An 18,488-nucleotide genomic window follows, 5' to 3' on the forward strand; every position below is an offset into this window, starting at 1 on the left:
TGTCCACTTTCCCAAGGTGGTAGAGTTTGAACAGGTTTTCTGAGGCAGTGTTTTATGATTGGGTGTCCTTTCTATCACCAACACTCTTAACCACCTCTTACAACATACAAGGATATGGTGTAGTTATTTTAAATTTGGAGATATATAAGGTTCCTAATAAGGTCAATAATTTCAAAAAAATTTATTACCTTACTCTTCAACTAACTTTGAAGTTAGAAACTCTGATACATTAGTAACAGCATAGAAGTTTTTAATGCTGTATTTGAGAGAGCAGCAAAAGGTAAAACTGACTACAGCAAGATTTGAACTTGGAATATAAAAACATTAAACTAAATTCTGAAAGACATTTACTATACAGGGTTGGCCAGAAGTCACCTGTCAGTAAATCAAAATTCAATAAATACTATCTGTCATTCTGTATTGACTCAAATGGAAAAATGTGTTGCTCAAGAAGGACTGCAGTTTGAACAATTTTCATGATGTTTCATATTTAGATGCTTTTATCAAATTCATTCAGTTGTTAAACATAAATAAATCTTAGTATTAAATGGTTTTGATTTACTGTCAGGTGACTTTTGGCCAACCCTGTATATTGTCATTGAAACTTAAAGAATATATATATAATGGCTTCAAATTTTGGTACAAGGCCGGCAAGTTTGGGGAAGGGGGTTAAGTTGATTACATCAACCCCAGTGCTCAACTGGTACTTATTTTATTGACCCTGAAAGGATGAAAGGCAGAGTTGACCTCAGCAGAATTTAAACTCAGAACATAAAGATGGATGAAATGCTGCTAAGCAACTTGCCCAGCAAGCTTACGATTATGCCAGCTTGCAGACTTAACCTTTTAGCATTCAGATTATTCTGTCAATTGTAATGCTTATTTATTCACATTGTTTTTGAATTTGTCATGCATTATCTTGTAACTTTGAGATTTTTTGTGGTGCGATTGCTTAATTTTAGAAGGACATTGTAGAGTAGGTGAGAGAGGCTAGATTTGACCAGTTTGAACATAAAACATGTAGAATATTTAGACCAGCTGCTTTGAATGCTAAAGGGTTAAGGAATGTGTGTGTGTGTGTGTGTGTGTGTGTGTGTGTGTGTGTGTGTGTGTGTGTAATAAGATTATTTCCTCTTCAATCAAGTAATAATATTCAGCACCATTTCATTCAGTTCCAACAATAAACCACTGCTAAAAAAATAATCAGTCAATGCTTTGTTCAATGTAGGTCACATGATGGTTTCTCTGAAGATGAAAAGGGCATTTTACAAGCTGCTAATGGTTCCAAATATGCCAGTCAACAGCTTGTGTTTAATGACCTTGGTAAATCGCTACTAAATAATGCCTATGAAGGTAAGTTTCAACAACTTATGTGTTTTCTCTCTTGTTTCATACTATATCAGTAACATGGCCAAGTGGTTAAGAAGTTCACCTCACTATCACAAGGTCCCAAGTTCAATCCCATTGTTTGGCATTTTGTACAAAAGAGTGGGGGGGGGGGCACATCCAAAAACAGTAGAGGAGTAGGGGCCGAAACCAGATGTGGTTCCTCCTGATGATGTCCTTAGCCACTGGATCCTATAAAGGAGTTGTTTAGAAAGTGAACCATAAAATGTGGTTGGAATTCCTCATATTCTACCTTCAGGTGGATTCAAGAGAGGGAAGGTAATTAGATAGTTGGAAACTGCATGGAAGCCCATTAGGTGAATTGTACATGTAAGTCAAAATGCCATCAGTGTGACATATATTGTGTCACGATAATTCTCTCTGAGGATTACATTAATGGAACATGTAACTATGTAATACTCTGTCGCTTACACAGTAATAAAATAAGCAGATAATTAATTGATCAGCTCGAACAATCATGATCAAACCAATAGATGATCCGCCTACTTTTACTTATTAAACTTATGCTGATCACTTGGGTACCACTGGCTTCTGGTAAAATATATATTGGTTTCAAATTTTGGCACAAGGCCAGCAATTTCAGAGGAGGTGGGTAAGTTGATTACATCAATCCCAGTGTTCAACTGGTACTTATTTTATTGATCTCGTATTTTATGCATCTCGTATCATCATCATCATCATCATCATAAACATCCAAATCCCCCCCCCCAGTCTGATTTGGCTTGGTTTCTATGGCTGGATGCCCTTCCTAATGCCATCCATTTTACAGAGTGTGCTGGGTGCTTCTTACATGACACCATTTGAGTGCTTTTATGTGGCATCCTACATGGCACTTTTACATGGATCTGCACAGGTGCTTTTACGTGGCACTGCTTGGGTGCTTTTCATGGCACCACACGGGTGCCTCTATGTGGCATTGCACAGACACTTTTACGTGTCACAGCAAAGGTGCTTTTACGCGGCACCACTCAGGCACATTAACTTGGCACCATACAGGTGTTTTTATGTGAGATTGCCATGAGTGCTTTTCACTACCAGACGGAGCAGTCTTAGCACTTCTGCTGCAAAGTACAGCAGAAATATATATATATATTTGTGCCTTTTTGTTATTTATTGTTTCTCAAAACTAAACTCTGTTCTAATTCTACAGGTTACAACTGTTCCCTTTTTGCATATGGACAAACTGGATCAGGAAAATCTTACTCCATGATTGGATATGGCCCAAACAAGTGAGGAACATTTAAAAATTTGTTTTCATTATCATTGTTTATAATTAATATTTTTATTATTAGGAACAAGGAAGATTTGTCTTTGGATTTACTCATGTTGTTATTCCAGGCCATAGTGTCGTTCAAATTTCTTCCCACCTGGTATTCAATTCAATATACTATTATTATACCTCTTAATGTCATGTGTCTAAATGCATGGCATATGGTTAAAAGAAAATAATAAAGAAGGAAAAGTAGCCATGGTGGTGGTGGTGGTCGTCGTCGTCGTCGTGGTGGTCGTCATGGTGTTGATGGTCATCGTGGTCGTCGTGGTCATGGTGGTGGTTGTGGTGTCAGTGGTGGTGGTGGTGGTGGTGATGGTGGTGGTAGCAGTGAGCACAGCAGCAACAGTAGTAGTAGTGGTAGTGGTAGTAGCAACAGCAGCACTGGTGGTAGTGGCAGCAGTGGTGGTGGTGGTAGGGTATTCTATACGCTGTGTACTCTGCAGAGTTTATATAAACTTGCCACTTGAGTAGAGTTGAGCATATAAAAAGTTAGATTTATATCAAGAACACAGACTGTTTTTAGCAATAACTAAATAAACACTTACACAATACGGTATTATTGATCCATTTAAACTGATTTAGCAAATAGGTTTCACACATGAGAGTTAGAGGAAAACCTAATCCTAGTGACCAGTGCTTGTTTCTTTCTGACATAGATTCTGGTCCAGTATTTATTCATATTCTGTTATAGCTTTCTTAGCTGCTAAAATAATGTTTACCTCTTGTCATCTATCCAGTTATTCCAATATTAACTCAGTTTTACTAAATAAGACACTCATCTTTGCTGTGAGGAACTCCAATGAATCTACACAAGGGGTAGACATTATTTTAACCATTAGGGGGAAACTATCATAGAATTTTGGAGTAAATGCTAGACCAGAAGGTACAGACCAAACAATTTGGATATAACAATGGGGTCCAGTGTCTTTGCTCAGGTAACTGACTTTGGAAATATATTATGATGTTCAAATCAGGAAATTTGTGAGCTGGGAGGTGGGGATTATACAAGAAAATAAATGATATAAAATGTTTAAGGGCTTAGGCCTATCTATCTCCATGGAGAATTAGTATGATAAAGTTAATTTACTGGATGTCATTTTGGATCTCAGTACAGGCTGTATCATCTGTACCACAAACCAAATGAAAGTCTCAAATATGTGAATCAAAAATCTAATCATCCAAAAACAGTTATAAATTCTATTATCAGGAGAGTCCCCTTTAGAATCTCTAAAAATTCTGCTATTGAAAAATTATTTAAACTACATGAGAAATACTACAACTTAGCATTGGTTGAAGCTAGTTATAATTTAAAAAAATTATATTCCTAATGGGGTGATTTATGATAAGTATACAAAAGTAATGGAATTGATGAATAATGATAGAGATCACCATATCAGTAAAAATAAAAACACCAAAGCATAGTTAATTGGTAGTATAGTTGGATAATCCTTATTAATAATAGAAAAGATTGGAGCCTGGTGTAGCCATCTGGTTCACCAGTCCTCAGTCAAATCGTCCAACCCATGCTAGCATGGAAAGCAGACATTAAACGATGATGATGATGATGATGATGATGATAATGATGTGATTGCATAATGTATTGATATACTTGTTTGCATATTCACATACACACATAACTAGCTCTACCTCCAAAACTAGTGTTTAATATATAGAAACACGCACATATACACATTCACTCATGCACACACACACACATACATAGAGTTGTTTTGATGTAACTAATGACCTGTGCATGCAAGCATATGCATACATGTGAGTGCAAAGCTATATAGTACAGTTGAAGTCGAAGGTCAAGATATAACATAATGGAAAATCTGGTATTGATAAAAAGTGAAGAAAATCTTAAAAACATACATTGTTATATGATTGACTTATCATCAGCAAATATATCATCTTCATCATCATTTAACATCTGCTTTCTATGCTGGCATGGGTTAGATGGTTTGAATGGAACTGGTAAGCCAAAGAGCTGCACCAGGTTCCAGTCTCTTTTTTTATTCTTTTATTCTTTTACTTGTTTCAGTCATTTAACTGCAGCCATGCTGGACCACCACCTTAAAAGGTTTTTTTAGTCAAAGAAATCAACTCCAGGACTTATTCTTTATAAGCCTAGTACTTATTCTATTTACCTTTTTTGCCAAACCGCTAAGTTACGGGAACGTAAATACACTAACATCGGTTATCAAGTGATGGTGGGGGGACAAACATAGACACAAAGACACACACATAAATCTCTCTTTGTATACACACACACACACACACACACATTGGGTAGATAAAGAGATAGTACGAGTTAGCTTTGATGTAACTAGTCTCCACACAAATATTCCCCATATATTTGAACTAGAAGCAGTAAAATTCTGGATAAACAAACACCCACAAAGAATTCAGGAGAGATTCTCAAAAGAATTTATACTTGAAGGCTTACAGATAGTTTCTGTCTACCAAATCCACTCACAAGGCTTTGGTTGGCCTGAGGCTATAATAGAGGACACTTGCTCAAGGTGTATCCAGTAGAACTGAACCGAGACCCATGTGGTTGGGAAGTAAACTTCTTACCATACAGCCCCACCTGTGCCTTGTATGTATATATATATATATATATATATATATATATATATATATATATATATATATATATATACCCTCTCCTTCTCTCTCTCTCTCTCTCTCTCAATACTCTTCAATGCATCATATATCTTTTTACTCCTTTACTGGTTTCTGTCTTTTGAATGTCACCATGCTGGGTCACTGCATTCAAGAGTGTTAGTAAATCATATCAGCTCCCCATAATTATTTCAGTCTAACATTCATTGCATCAATCTCTATTTATCAAAAGGCTAAGTGATGCTATTTGAGTCGACAGTATTTGCTTGATTGTATGAACATAAAAATGCTGACAGTGACACAAGAGTAGTGTTTAGAAAGGCTGAGATATTTCTTCTGTACAACATCAAGCCTACAACTTGCTGCCCCTTTCCCTTTGCACACTGTTCTAACTCTCTTCTCCCATCTTCTTCATTCTAAACACCTGATTTTTTATTTCTCATTCACATTAGATAGCTTGTATATTAAATCTTGCCAGTTATTTAGTTTATTTGTCCAATTCCTATATTTACTTCTTGAATATGTACTACTGTTCTTTTCCCTAACTGCTTTTTCATTTGTGGAAGATATATTTCAGATGATGTAATTTTGAGCTACACTTTGTGAAGCCTTGGAAGCTGTTTTCTTTTGTGTGTGTGTGTGTGTGTGTGTGTGTGTGTGTGTGTGTGTGCGCGCGCATGTGTGTTACTTCTTACCAGTAAGCTCTTGGTGTGTATAAATGTTATGTCTCAAGGTACTGTTATCTAGCACCTTCAGATGATCTCTACTCGACCGTTAACCGACTGCTACTCAACTCCCCTACCACGGCCAGACTACCTCTATTTATATGTCTTGGGCGATCCTACTTCATCGCTTGGGGGCGTCGACACAACAATAAATCTGTTAATTCAATTTATATTTTTATATCAACTATAGAGGAATTGTCCCAACAGCCTGTGATGAATTATTCAAAACTATTTCAAGCAATGAAGACAAAAATTTGGTGAGTATAAAACCATTTAATGGTATTAAATTAAACTAAAGTTCATAGTAGAAAATCTTTAGAATATGTTGGCAGGTTTTCAGCCATGATCAATTCCTTATTAACTAGGGTTATATCCCTCTTTACAGTGTTTTGCTTTAGAATAAATGAAAAATACTCTTCTGATTTACTGATGGAAATTTAATTACAACAGACTCCGAAATACAATGAATAGCTGCAATATATGCAGATAACTGATTTTACCTTCTTTCAGGTATTTTGAGGTCTTTTAAAGTGCTGGGTATGACTCTAAACTGCATCTGGTAGTGGGGCCCCGATTAGGAAGTTCCAGAGTTTTGAGGTGTGTGGAACCACATCTCAGTGACTATTTTTCCTCGGTCTGCTCTGATGCTTACATCATCTGATACTTTCTTATAGATAGGTGATCTACGTCATTGAAAATTGTCAAGTGACAAAAAAAAAAAAACAACAACTGTCCATCAATAAATTCTATAATTCTCTAGTTATCAATTTAATAGCTGCAATCTCTTGTTCTAATCATGCATTCTCTTTCTTATTTTTCTGTCCATCTTTTATTCTCAACTGCATGATCTCAACTCTATGTTTAGAGGTACGAAGTGTCTTTCTCAATGATGGAGATATACAATGAACAGGTGCGAGATCTGTTGAAAAGGGATTGTCCTAAAGGTGGCCTACAAGTTAGACAGCATCCAAAATTGGGTATGTTTTATGTTGAAGATTTACAGAAGGTTCCAGTTAGAAGTTATTTAGAGATTCAGAAGAGAATGGAACAAGGTAAGTTAGATTATAAATGTACTGCTAAGATTCTAATAGCATTTAGAATGATATTAGACATTAAAACAACAATTTGAGAGAAAAGATTCACGCAAGATTTGTTATTTCAGTCCTGTTAGGAGATGTGTTATATTCTTCTATCTCATATTGCTGCTAATAATGTCTAATGTATAAGCGAGTTAGGTTTATATTAACAGAAAAGTTCTTAACCTTCTATCATTTCATTTTCTTATTTTGTGGGAAAAGAAAAGTAGTCTAAATCTTAAAATATTAAAAAATTTTAACTCTAAAATGAAATCAAAATTTTTTTAAAATTAGAAACATTAAAATTTTTTTCATAATAAAGATCAAAAATTGTTTTCATCAACCTGATTATAAGCAAACACATGCAGTTATAGACACAGACATGACTGCGTGGCTATGAAATTTGCCTTTCAACCACATGGTTTCAGGCTCAGCCCCACAGTGTGATATCTTCTATAGCCCTGAGCTTATTAAAGCCTTGTGAAGTGGATTTGGTAGACAGAGACTGATAGAAGCCCATCATATATATATGTATGTATGTGTGTGTATATATATATATATATATATATATATATATATATATATTTATGTAGGTGCAGGCATGCTGTGTGGTAAGAAATTCGCTTCTCATTTACATGGTTTTGGGTTCTGTCCCACTGCATGGCACCCTAGGCAAGTGTCTTCCACTATAGCCTTGGGCTGACTAAAACCTTGTGAATGGATTTGGTCAACAGAAACTGAGTGAAGCCTATCATATATAAATGGAAGTGTATGTATGTATGTGTATATATATATATATATATATATATATATATATCCTTGTCAGACAATACATTGGAGTGACTGGAAGGCGATCTGGTCAAAGAGACTCAACAAAATCTTATCCAACCCTTGTCAGCATGGAAAAGTGGATGTTTAAACCAATGATGATGGTGTTGATGTATATATGTGTCTGTGCACATGTATGTGTCTCCTTGTCTTGACATTGCACTGTTGTAATTACATAGCACTGTCATACAATCTTCAATGAAAAGATGTCTAATCAGAGGGAAGAATGACCTTGCTTGGAAAGAAATGAGAGTTGGTGACAGGAAGTGTATCTGGTGATAGGAAAATCTGCTTCAATAAATCCAGCCTAAACTTTGTAAGCATGGAAAATGATCATTAAAACAATGAAGATGATAGTTGTGGTGCGATGGAGGAAGAAGACAACAAGAAGCAAAAGGACAGAATGAAGCGTTGGACCTTACCTTGCTGACCGCAGCGGGGTACACAATCGCTCCTAATCAGAACACGTCTTTCTCGTAATGTCGCTGTTTTCTCACTGGCCCCACGTGCTAGCCTTCGACCGCGTGTCGCCGACTTCCGATCTGACCCGTCCGGTTGGCCCTTCCGGTTTAGCCCTTCCGGTCTGGCTTCACCTCTGTTTGCCTCACCCCTCTCCACCTCAACACATAGCTCGTCACAGCCCATAACACCACACGCCCCCCTGATCTATAGATCATTCAACCGGCTCTCCCACTCACTCCTCGCTCCCGAACTACCTTAATCGGTTTCATAATCAGCCAACCAGGGAGGAGGGTACCGCTCCCTCTGTGGTCGCTGTGCGACCCCGGGACTGGCCTGAGTTCCTGGTGCGCTGCCTTCATCATCTTGCCTACTGCTGCTGTCTTCATCATCCTGCCCACTGCAGCTGGTTCCATCTTCTGAAGCACTGACAATCTTCCGCACACCCAAAACATGGCGTGGCATACCATCGACTGAGACGTTGTTCTTCGAATTGATGGAGGTTATAGTTCCTTTCCCCCATTGTGATGTGCACCGTGCATTTGGGGGTTTTACCCAAACTTCTTCCCCGATCTGCACGAAGGCATGCTCTTCTTCTCCCCGGAGTCGCATTGATGCAATACACGGGTGCCTCCACTCGTACCTGAATATTGCCTTGTGTGGCACCGACTCCTCAGCCTGTCCTGACCTGGGCGACATATTGTACCAAAATACGGCCTCGATTGGCGAAATGCGACCCCTCTCTGCCATGGTCTTGATGGTACGATGATGCCTTTCCACCACTCCATTTCCACTTGGCCGGTATGCCGCCCTGAAGAAGCAGCTGACCTGCCACTTGTCAAGCATTTCTTTCAGTGCCTCCGAGCGAAATGCAGTGCCATTATCCAGCAGCAGCTCATCCACGGGGCCTCGTTCCAGGAATATCCCATTTAACACTCCTGCGATTTCCTCTGCAGTCCCTGTCTTCATCTCCCTCCATATGGCCATCCGCCCCGGTCCGCAGTCAACCGTTGAGAGGTATGTCCCCTGCCGGTAGTGTGTTACGTCCACTGCCAGTCGTTTCCAGTTGTGGGCCACTGGAATACTTCCCGCCTCATGTACGCCCGGAGCAGGGTCAATAGACTGGCACCTGTCACAGCTGCTAACCACTCTCTGCATGCTCCGCCTCGTTACCTCGGAGTCAACTTTCCTGGCGAGGAACAACGTCCTGTCCACTCCCATGTGATGCATGGTATGCAGTCTCCTCAACTCCGAGTCACTCAGACAGCATACTGCAGCCACAGCCCGCCCCGCATCCTCTGGCACCTGCAACCAAGCTCGCTTTACCCTGGTTAGGACGTCTGCCCTGTTCTTTTCGGAAAGCACAAAGATTACGCTCAGCTCCAGATTGAACTCAGCGGTTAGCTCCCGCAATATTCCCACTACACTCTCGGAATGGTTGGCATTAGAAAGGGCATCCAGCTGTAGAAACTCTGCCAGATCAGATTGGAGGCTGGTGTTGCCATCCGGTTTCACCAGTCCTCAGTCAAATCGTCCAACCCATGCTAGCATGGAAAGCAGATGTTAAACGATGATGATGATGATGTTATTCCTCCAAATATTCACTCTTCATTCTGTGTGTCATTTGTCTAATCACACAGAACATATCAACAAAACTTATTCATAACATGAAGGATTTATGGTTGAGTTTGTGGCAGTGAAGACCTCAGACCATATCCCTGCTCACCATTATTGGGGTGGAAATGGCTATCCACAGGTATGAGCTCCATGAGTCAGAGTGGCTGTTCCAGCACATCTCCTTCACTATCCTTCAGGACAATTCCTTTTCCATTTTGTCTGCTGGAACTATGAGAAATAGGATGTTCCACTCCTTAATGTTATGTTACTCCATGTAAATTGCTTTGTGTTAATGTTGACAATTATTTTGTTTGTCTTTTACTCTAATCAGCCATTCTTCCACTCGTAGCTCTCTCAGTGCTCAGGTCACCACTTTCTATAGAATTCTATCAAAAGTGTTCTCCAGATCAACAAACCCAGGAGATGAATTCTACATGTAGACATGCATACATATATTCATATATATATGTGTGTGTGTGTATATATATATATATATGTATATATATATATATGTGTGTGTGAGTGTGTGTGCATAATATATACAGATATGTATACATACACATATAGATGTATATATATAAAAGCATATGAAATAGGCATGCTTCTGCACTGTATGTGTCTTTGAGTAGGTATTGTGCAGTTAGTAGCTAATCACACAAGAAGAAAAAAAATCTGAAAGAACATCAACCCCTCCCCCTCCCTTCCTCCCATTCTCTAATTGCCTTTCTCATTAATGCATGGAATCTAAATTTACCATTTGTTCTTTCTACTAACATAAAACTTATATCAAACAAACAATAGCAACAATTATATTTGTATTTTGTTCAGTTTTATATATTTTTATTATTTTTTTTTCAATTTTATTTTAAGTGTGGCTGTGTGGTTAAGAAGCTTGTTTTGCAGCCATGTGGTTTCGAGTTCAATGCCATTGTGTGGCACCATGAACAATTGTCTTCTACTATAACCCAAGGCTAACCTAGTGTCTTGTGAATGAATCTGATTGATGTAAACTGTGTGAAAGCCCGTTGTATTATTAGGAGTGTGTGTGTGTGTGTGTGTGTGTGTGTGTGTGTGTGTGTGCGTGCGTGCGTGCGCGCGTGCATGCAGGTGTCTTTGTTTTTGTGTTGTCTGTCCACCATCACCACAACCTTACCCTCTCGCGCCACTTTTTGGTTTGTTTATGTCCCCATAACTTAGTGGTTTGGCAAAAGAGATCGATTGAACAAGTACTAGACTTTTAAAAAAAATACCTACTGGTGTTGACATGCTTGATGTTACCCTTCAAGACATGCTGTAGTCCAATGACTGGCACATCAAGTAAAAAAACGGATAATAAGCACAATGTTACAAATTTTAGGGTGGAAGGTTATAATTGATTATAACAAGGTCAGCAGATGAAAGACGTTAACATTGCTGGGATTTGAACTCACAATGTAAACACCAACTGATTATCTTCTGATTACACCCGCCACCTCCACTGCCACCACCATAAACACAATAACATCCACAAACCATGTTGTATCCTGTTCCTGTCCAAGATCCTTCCTAAGTCAATACATATGGATTTATATAACTCACATGCATCTTTAAGATGTGTGTGTGTGATTACATTTGAGTGTATGTGAGTGAGTTTGTGTTTTTGTGTGTGTAAACCTGAGTGTGTAGTTAATCAATACTCATGTATTAATCAATAACTTCACACTGTGTCAGCTAGCAGTATAACATTGATTTCTTACAAAGGCTCAAGGCTAGATATTCGTAAGGGAAGAGAAAAGATATGATGTGGCAATCATGTTTGTTTTTTTTTAAGGACATTATCAGTGTATATGCTGTGAAATAAAATAACTTCAACCCAAAATCTCAACAGACTTAGTTCACTGGAGCCTACTTAGGGTCTTTTCACTGGGTGTTCACATTGACTCTTCATCTCGTAATACTGGTTTCAAATTTTGGCGCAAGGCCAGCAATTTTGTGTGAGAGGATAAATCGATTACATCGGCCCCCAGTACTCAACTGGTACTTATTTTATTGACCCTGAATGGATGAAAGGCCACTAAACCTTTGGCCCAGTGTACTAATGATTCTGCCACCTTGCCACCTTATCTTCATCTTGAAATATTAATATCTAGTTTAAGATGGTGAGCTGCCAGAATCATTAGCATGTTGGACAAAATGCTTTGTAGCAATTCTTCTGGCTTTTGCATTCTGAGTTCAGATACTGCTTTGCCCTTCGTCCTTTGTCAGCTTTGCCTTTCATCCTTTCGGGATTAATAAAATAAGTACCAGTTGAATACTGGGGCCAATGTAATTGATTTAAACTCTCCCATGAAATTGCTGGCCTTGTGCCAAAAACCTGAAACCAAATATTAATTTTTTGTCACCTGATAAGCTCACAAGTTTTGGAGAAGAGTTTACAGTCAACCGCAGTAGTTTCAATAGATTACACTGGACAACAAAGATTTCGCTACTGGAGTAAAAGCAGTTGTTTTAGGATGCTGATTCAGAATCTGCACCCAAAATTGTTCTAACATGTCAGAATTTTGAGTTATGTGCATGCGGAAGATTATAACTATACTTTTGGCTAGATATAGGCCATATTATAAAATTTGCTAAAATGAAAGCTGTCTTAATTCAAAATTAAAGAAATAACAGCTATAAAACAAACAATGAGAAAGTTCATTATTTAGTTTAGTGATAGATGGTGCTGATGTATTGTGGGCAAGTGCCAAATACGTCAGTTTGTTTTTGGTAACTCTCAGTGTCATTTGCACTGCTGTCACATGTGGTATGTGTATCTCTCGCTCTGCGTGATTACTGTTTTCATTGTGCTAAATCATGAATAGAAGCTGTGTGAATCACCCAGACAAGTTTTGTTATGTCTGTCGAATAATTTGCTCTGCGTAACCAGTGGAAGAACATGTCCACCAAATTAAAAACTGCCTATAAATATTATTTCAAGTGTAAAGTTTGGGACAAAGTGTGGGCACCTCATATATGCTGCACCATGTGTTACTCAGGGCTTTCACAGTGGCTGAATCGAAAACGGAAGGGAATGCCTTTTGTTGTACCAAGGGTATCGTGTGAGCCAGCCAATCATGTCTCTGAGTGTTACTTCTGCATGACTAATATTAGTGGTTTCTCAAAGAAAACCAAAGCAAAAATTGCGTATGTAGATTGTAAGTCAGCTGTAAAACCGGTCCCACATAACTTTGTGAACCCCGTCCCAGTTCCCCTCTCACACGCTTCACTTGAAAATCTTGACACGTCACACGATGAACCCCCTGACTCTCCTATCAACAAAAAGTACGTAGTTGATTCTAAGATGAATGAACCAGGCTAGTTTAATCAAGATTTGAATCAAGATTTAGCAAGAGACCTAGCATTGTCAAAGAAGAGAGCAGAAGTTTTGGCATCCAAACTACAACAACGGAATCTCCTACAGCAAGGTACGAAAATTTCCATTTTCCGTTCTTGCCATAAATGCTCATCTGCCTTTTTCAAGCAAGAAAATAATGCTTATTTCTGTACTGACGCTAATGCACCCATGCAAAAACTAGGACATGTGCATGTGGCTAATGAATGGAGAAATTATAATAATAATAAATATACAGTACAGTACTGTTTCTACTTCGCGGATTTTCACCTATCATGGGAGGTTTTGGAACGTAACACCTGCAATAGATGAGGGATTACTGCATTTATGTTCTGAGTTCAAATTCCATCAAATTCTAAAAGGTGTTGATGAGCACTTGGGTCAGTGTAACTGACTAGTGCCCTCACACAAAATTCCAGGCCCTGTGCCTATAGTAGAAAGAATTATGTATGTAATAGTTAAATCATATATTATGCATGCTATTGTGTTCTGTTATGCACATTATATCTTTTATCTGTTAACTTGTTTCAGTCATTGGACTGCAGACTTGACCTTAAGGGTTTAGTCAACCAAATCGACCTCAGTACTTATTTTTAACTCTGGCACTTACTTTGTCAGTCTCTTTTGCTGAACTGCTAAATTGTGGGGATTTAAGCAAATCTACACCAATAGTCAAGCAGTGGTAGGAGACACACACAAAGACACACACACACACACACACACGCACACACACACACACACACGCACACACACACACACACACACACACACACACACACACACACACACACACACACACACACACACACACACACACACATATATATATTTAGTTATTTGTTTGTTTGCTTATTTACTTATATATTTATTTATCTATCTATTATTCTATAACAAGAATAATATTGAGAATGACTTCAAAGTTTCAACCGATTAAGCCGTCATCGGACTTAGCTGGCTGAAACTTCGAAGTTACTGTCAAAATTATACTTGTTAAAAAGGCGATGAGCTGGCAGAATCATTAACATGCTGGATAAAATGCTCCTAAGCATTTTGTCCATCTTTAAGTTCTGAGTTCAAATTCTGCTGAGCTTCACTTTGACTTTCATCCTTTCAGGGTCAATAAAGTAAGTACCAGTTGAGCACTGGGGGTCAATGAAATCAACTTACCCCACCCCTGAACTTGCTGGCTTTATGCCGAAGTTTGAAATCAATATTATTCTTGTTAAAGAATAATAAATTTGTACTCTACAAAAGTACAGAGTAACTTTCGCATTCATGTAAAATTGCTTTGTGTGTGTGTGTGTGTGTGTGTGTGTGTGTGTGTGTGTGTGTGTGTGTGTGTGTGTGTGCGCGCGCGTGTATATATGTAATGTAAAATTGTTTTTATATATATATAAAATATAAAATTGTTTATGTGTGTGTATGTATGTGTGATGGGCTTCCACACAGTTTCCATTTACCAAATCCCCTCACAAGGTATCTGTCAGTCTGGCATTACAGTAAAAGATGCTTTCCCACATAGCTGCAAAGTAAACTTCTTAACAACACTGCCATTCTTGTGGTCAAGCTTCGTGCTTTCCCAATTTCTAAAATTTGCCCTCCTTTCAAAATGAACCTACATTGTTTTTTTGCTTTGTTATCTTTTTTTCTTTTTACCATAGGTACAGCTAATCGTACAGTTGCTTCCACAAACATGAATGCTACGAGTTCAAGAGCCCACACTGTGGTCACTATCATATTTGACCAGATCAAGAAATCGGAGAATAACACTGAAACACGCAAAACGAGTGAAATAAATCTTGTTGACTTAGCAGGTATGATTTTCTACTGTGTAGCTTTGGAAATGACTTTGGAAATGCCATTCGAAACATTGCAAACAACTCACTGCCTTGTCACTATAAGCTTGCCGAAACATGCTCAATGTCTCTGTAGCAGATTTCCCAAATTTAATGCAAAATTTCACGTTGGCTCTTTGTTCCAACTTCTTGTTCATGTCAAAATTGCAGACTGTAGTATACACGTGATCACAAAAACACAAATTTCACATCTTATGAAGTAAACACAGCAATACCATTCAGCGCACTGCCTCATGAAGGTTGCTGTTAGCTTTCACTGGGCACACAACTGTGTGCTGTCATCTGTCAGCATGCTACAGAACTAGTCTGGGAACATTTTGATACCACCTTGTATATTACAATTTATTACATTATATTAACTAAATTATATTTTACTACATTATTACATTACATTATATTACCACATAAAAAGCACTGTTCAAGCATTGGACCTCATGGAGTTAGTGACAGGTGACCAAAACCTTTCGCGATATACATGCTTGTGTAGATCTGTCAAACCAAGTGAGACCATAGTTGTGGCTGATGTTGATGTCAGGTCAATGGCTTCTGTCCCAGTGGCACCTAAAAAACACCAGCTACACTCTCAGAATGGTTGACGTTAGGAAGGGCATCCAGCCATAGAAACCTTGCCAAATCAGATCAGAACCTGGTGCAGCTCCCTGGCTCACCAGTTTTCAGTCAAACCGTCTAACCCATGCCAGGATAGAAAACAGACGTTAAATGATGATGATGAGGACATTGTGTTAAATTACATTTTATTAATTACATTATATTATATTACACTTTATTACTTTTTATCACATTATATTACATTATTATATCAATTATATTACATTATATCAAATTAATTACATTATATTAAATTACATTATATTTTATATACACAATGGACTTCTTTCCATCTACCAAAATCAATCACAAGCCATTGGTCAGCCCAGGGCCATAGTAAAAACACTTTCCTAAGATGCCACACTGTAGGACTGAGGCCGAAACCATGTGGCTGCAAATCAAACTTTTTAACCACATAGCCATGTTTGTATTTATATTAAATACAATCCTACAGATTAATTTTAATTATTATTATTACCTCCACCTTAGTGAAGGCAGAGGTATTGTTTTCAGTTGTGTTTGTTTGTTCGTTCGTGGACAAGATATCTCAAGAACCACCGGATGGATTCGAATGAAACTTTCAGGAATGTTTGACCTCGAGACTGGCATGAACTGATTAGATTTGGGGATCGATCCAGTACCATGCAAGTCTTTTTTGTTAAGACCCAATTATTTTAGCTTGTTATTAGCCTGTAATTCTATGAATACTGTTCTTTTACATTCCAAGCTTAAATAGACACAGGCATGGGTGTGTGGTAAGAAGCTTGCTTCCCAACCACATGGTTCCAGGTTCACTACCACTATGTGGCACCTTGGGCAAGTGTCTTCTACTATAGCCTTGGGCCAACCAAAGCTTTGTGAGTGGACTGGGCAGACAGAAACTGAAAGAAGCTCATCGTATAAATGTATGTATATATCTATGTGTGAGTTTTTGTGTCTGTGTTTGTCCCCTACTACAGCTTGACAAGCAGTGTTAGTGTGTTTACATCCCTGTAACATTAGTAGTTCGGCAAAAGGGGCTGATAGAATAAGTACTAGGCTTTAAAAAAAGTAAGTCCTGGGGTCAATTTGTTTGACTAAAACCCCTCAAGGGGGTGTCCCAGCATGGCCACAGTCAAATGACTGAAACAAGTAAAAGATGAAAGATGTTTTTTAGAAGACACTAGTTATGATCTATACCAGCTGATATTCATGCTGAAAATTGGGAAATAACTGCAATTGATACGGCATCATAGAAAAAACATTCTCTATGCATCTATGTATTTTGAAGAGAACTGTGTTAAACATGCAAAACTGAAATGAAATGCAAGGAGAGGAAACCCCCTACAGAAGTCAATTCTTCCTTCAAATCTTCAACTTGTAACTGAATTTGTCTTTCTAAGGCTGGTCTTGGTAGCTGATCAAGAATACATGAACCAAAATCATGCTAAGAGTTGATGTTGAGGTGTTAGATTTACTCTTTTACTCTTTTACTTGTTTCAGTCATTTGACTGTGGCCATGCTGGAGCACCGCCTTTAGTCGAGCAAGTTGACCCCAGGACTTATTCTTTGGAGCCTAGTACTTATTCTATCTGTCTCTTATGCTGAACCACTAAGTTACGGGGACGTAAACACACCAGCATCGGTTGTCAAGCGATGTTGGGGGGACAAACACATACACACACATACATATATATATATATATACATATATACGACAGGCTTCTTTCAGTTTCCATCTACCAAATCCACTCACAAGGCTTTGGTCGGCCTGAGGCTATAGTAGAAGACACTTACCCAAGGTGCCATGCAGTGAGACTGAACCCGGAACCATGTGGTTGGTAAGCAAGCAACTTACCACACAGCCACTCCTAAACATAGAAATTCTGTTGCACCTGAGCAGACTGATGTATGTAAGCCATGTGGTTTGAATGTAAGATGAAAGAATTTCAAAACATTTATTAAACAGAGAAGGTTTTTTTTTTTTTTTCTTTTTTCTTTTTTCTTTTTTTTTTGCTACAAGAACAGTGTTACTGGCAGGACTCTTGTTCAAAAAAGATCTGTCACCAAAATATTAAAATTTTCTTCTTTTTGGGACACGTTAACATTAATCTAGTGCTGAAAATCAATCACATCAGTAACTGTTGTTTGATACATATTGAAAAAATCTTCTTTTGTCTTCACTATTCTTAATGTTTTTTTTTATTACTTCTTTTTTCTCTCTCTCTTTCTTCCCTTCTCACTCACTCTCTTTCTATTTCTTTCTTTCTCTCTCTCTCTCTCTCGTTCCCTCTCTCCCTCTTTCACCAAAACTGTTTGCCAACCATTCCTCCCTCCCTGCAACCATCCATTCTATTCATCTTGCTACTTATATAAGTAGAATAGCTATCTATCGCTGTCAATTTGTAATATCTACTTCCTTGGCTCAAGAATCAATTGTAACCTTCAAATTATTGAGTCTGTCTAATATCCGTTCCTACCAACACTTAACTGTGCAACGGTTAGCTCTCTGTACACTAGTTATTTAGTCAACCGGACAACAATATATGTATCAAAAGAAATCGCTATGCATGTACGAGTGTGTATGTGTGTGTGAGCATATAAATGTGTGTGTGTGTGCATGCGTGCGTGTGTGTGCATGCATGCATGCGTGTGTGTG

At 38.3% G+C, this 18,488-nt stretch overlaps 1 protein-coding gene across 2 annotated transcripts in view; it reads left to right on the plus strand.

Annotated features, from left to right (window-relative positions):
- Positions 1 to 18,488, plus strand: part of LOC106878367 (kinesin-like protein KIF28) — a 62,245-nt gene that overhangs the window by 30,521 nt on the left and 13,236 nt on the right. For both annotated transcript variants that reach the window (XM_089338167.1, XM_089338168.1), the window contains exons 6-10: positions 1,229 to 1,353; positions 2,558 to 2,636; positions 6,224 to 6,290; positions 6,899 to 7,085; positions 15,048 to 15,200. In XM_089338167.1, coding sequence (XP_089194293.1) covers positions 1,229 to 1,353; positions 2,558 to 2,636; positions 6,224 to 6,290; positions 6,899 to 7,085; positions 15,048 to 15,200 — 611 coding nt within the window. The remainder of the gene's footprint in view (positions 1 to 1,228; positions 1,354 to 2,557; positions 2,637 to 6,223; positions 6,291 to 6,898; positions 7,086 to 15,047; positions 15,201 to 18,488) is intronic.

Source organism: Octopus bimaculoides, chromosome 20 (genome assembly GCF_046866305.1).
Source record: "Octopus bimaculoides isolate indiv1 chromosome 20, ASM4686630v1, whole genome shotgun sequence".
Classification (NCBI taxonomy): domain Eukaryota; kingdom Metazoa; phylum Mollusca; class Cephalopoda; order Octopoda; family Octopodidae; genus Octopus; species Octopus bimaculoides.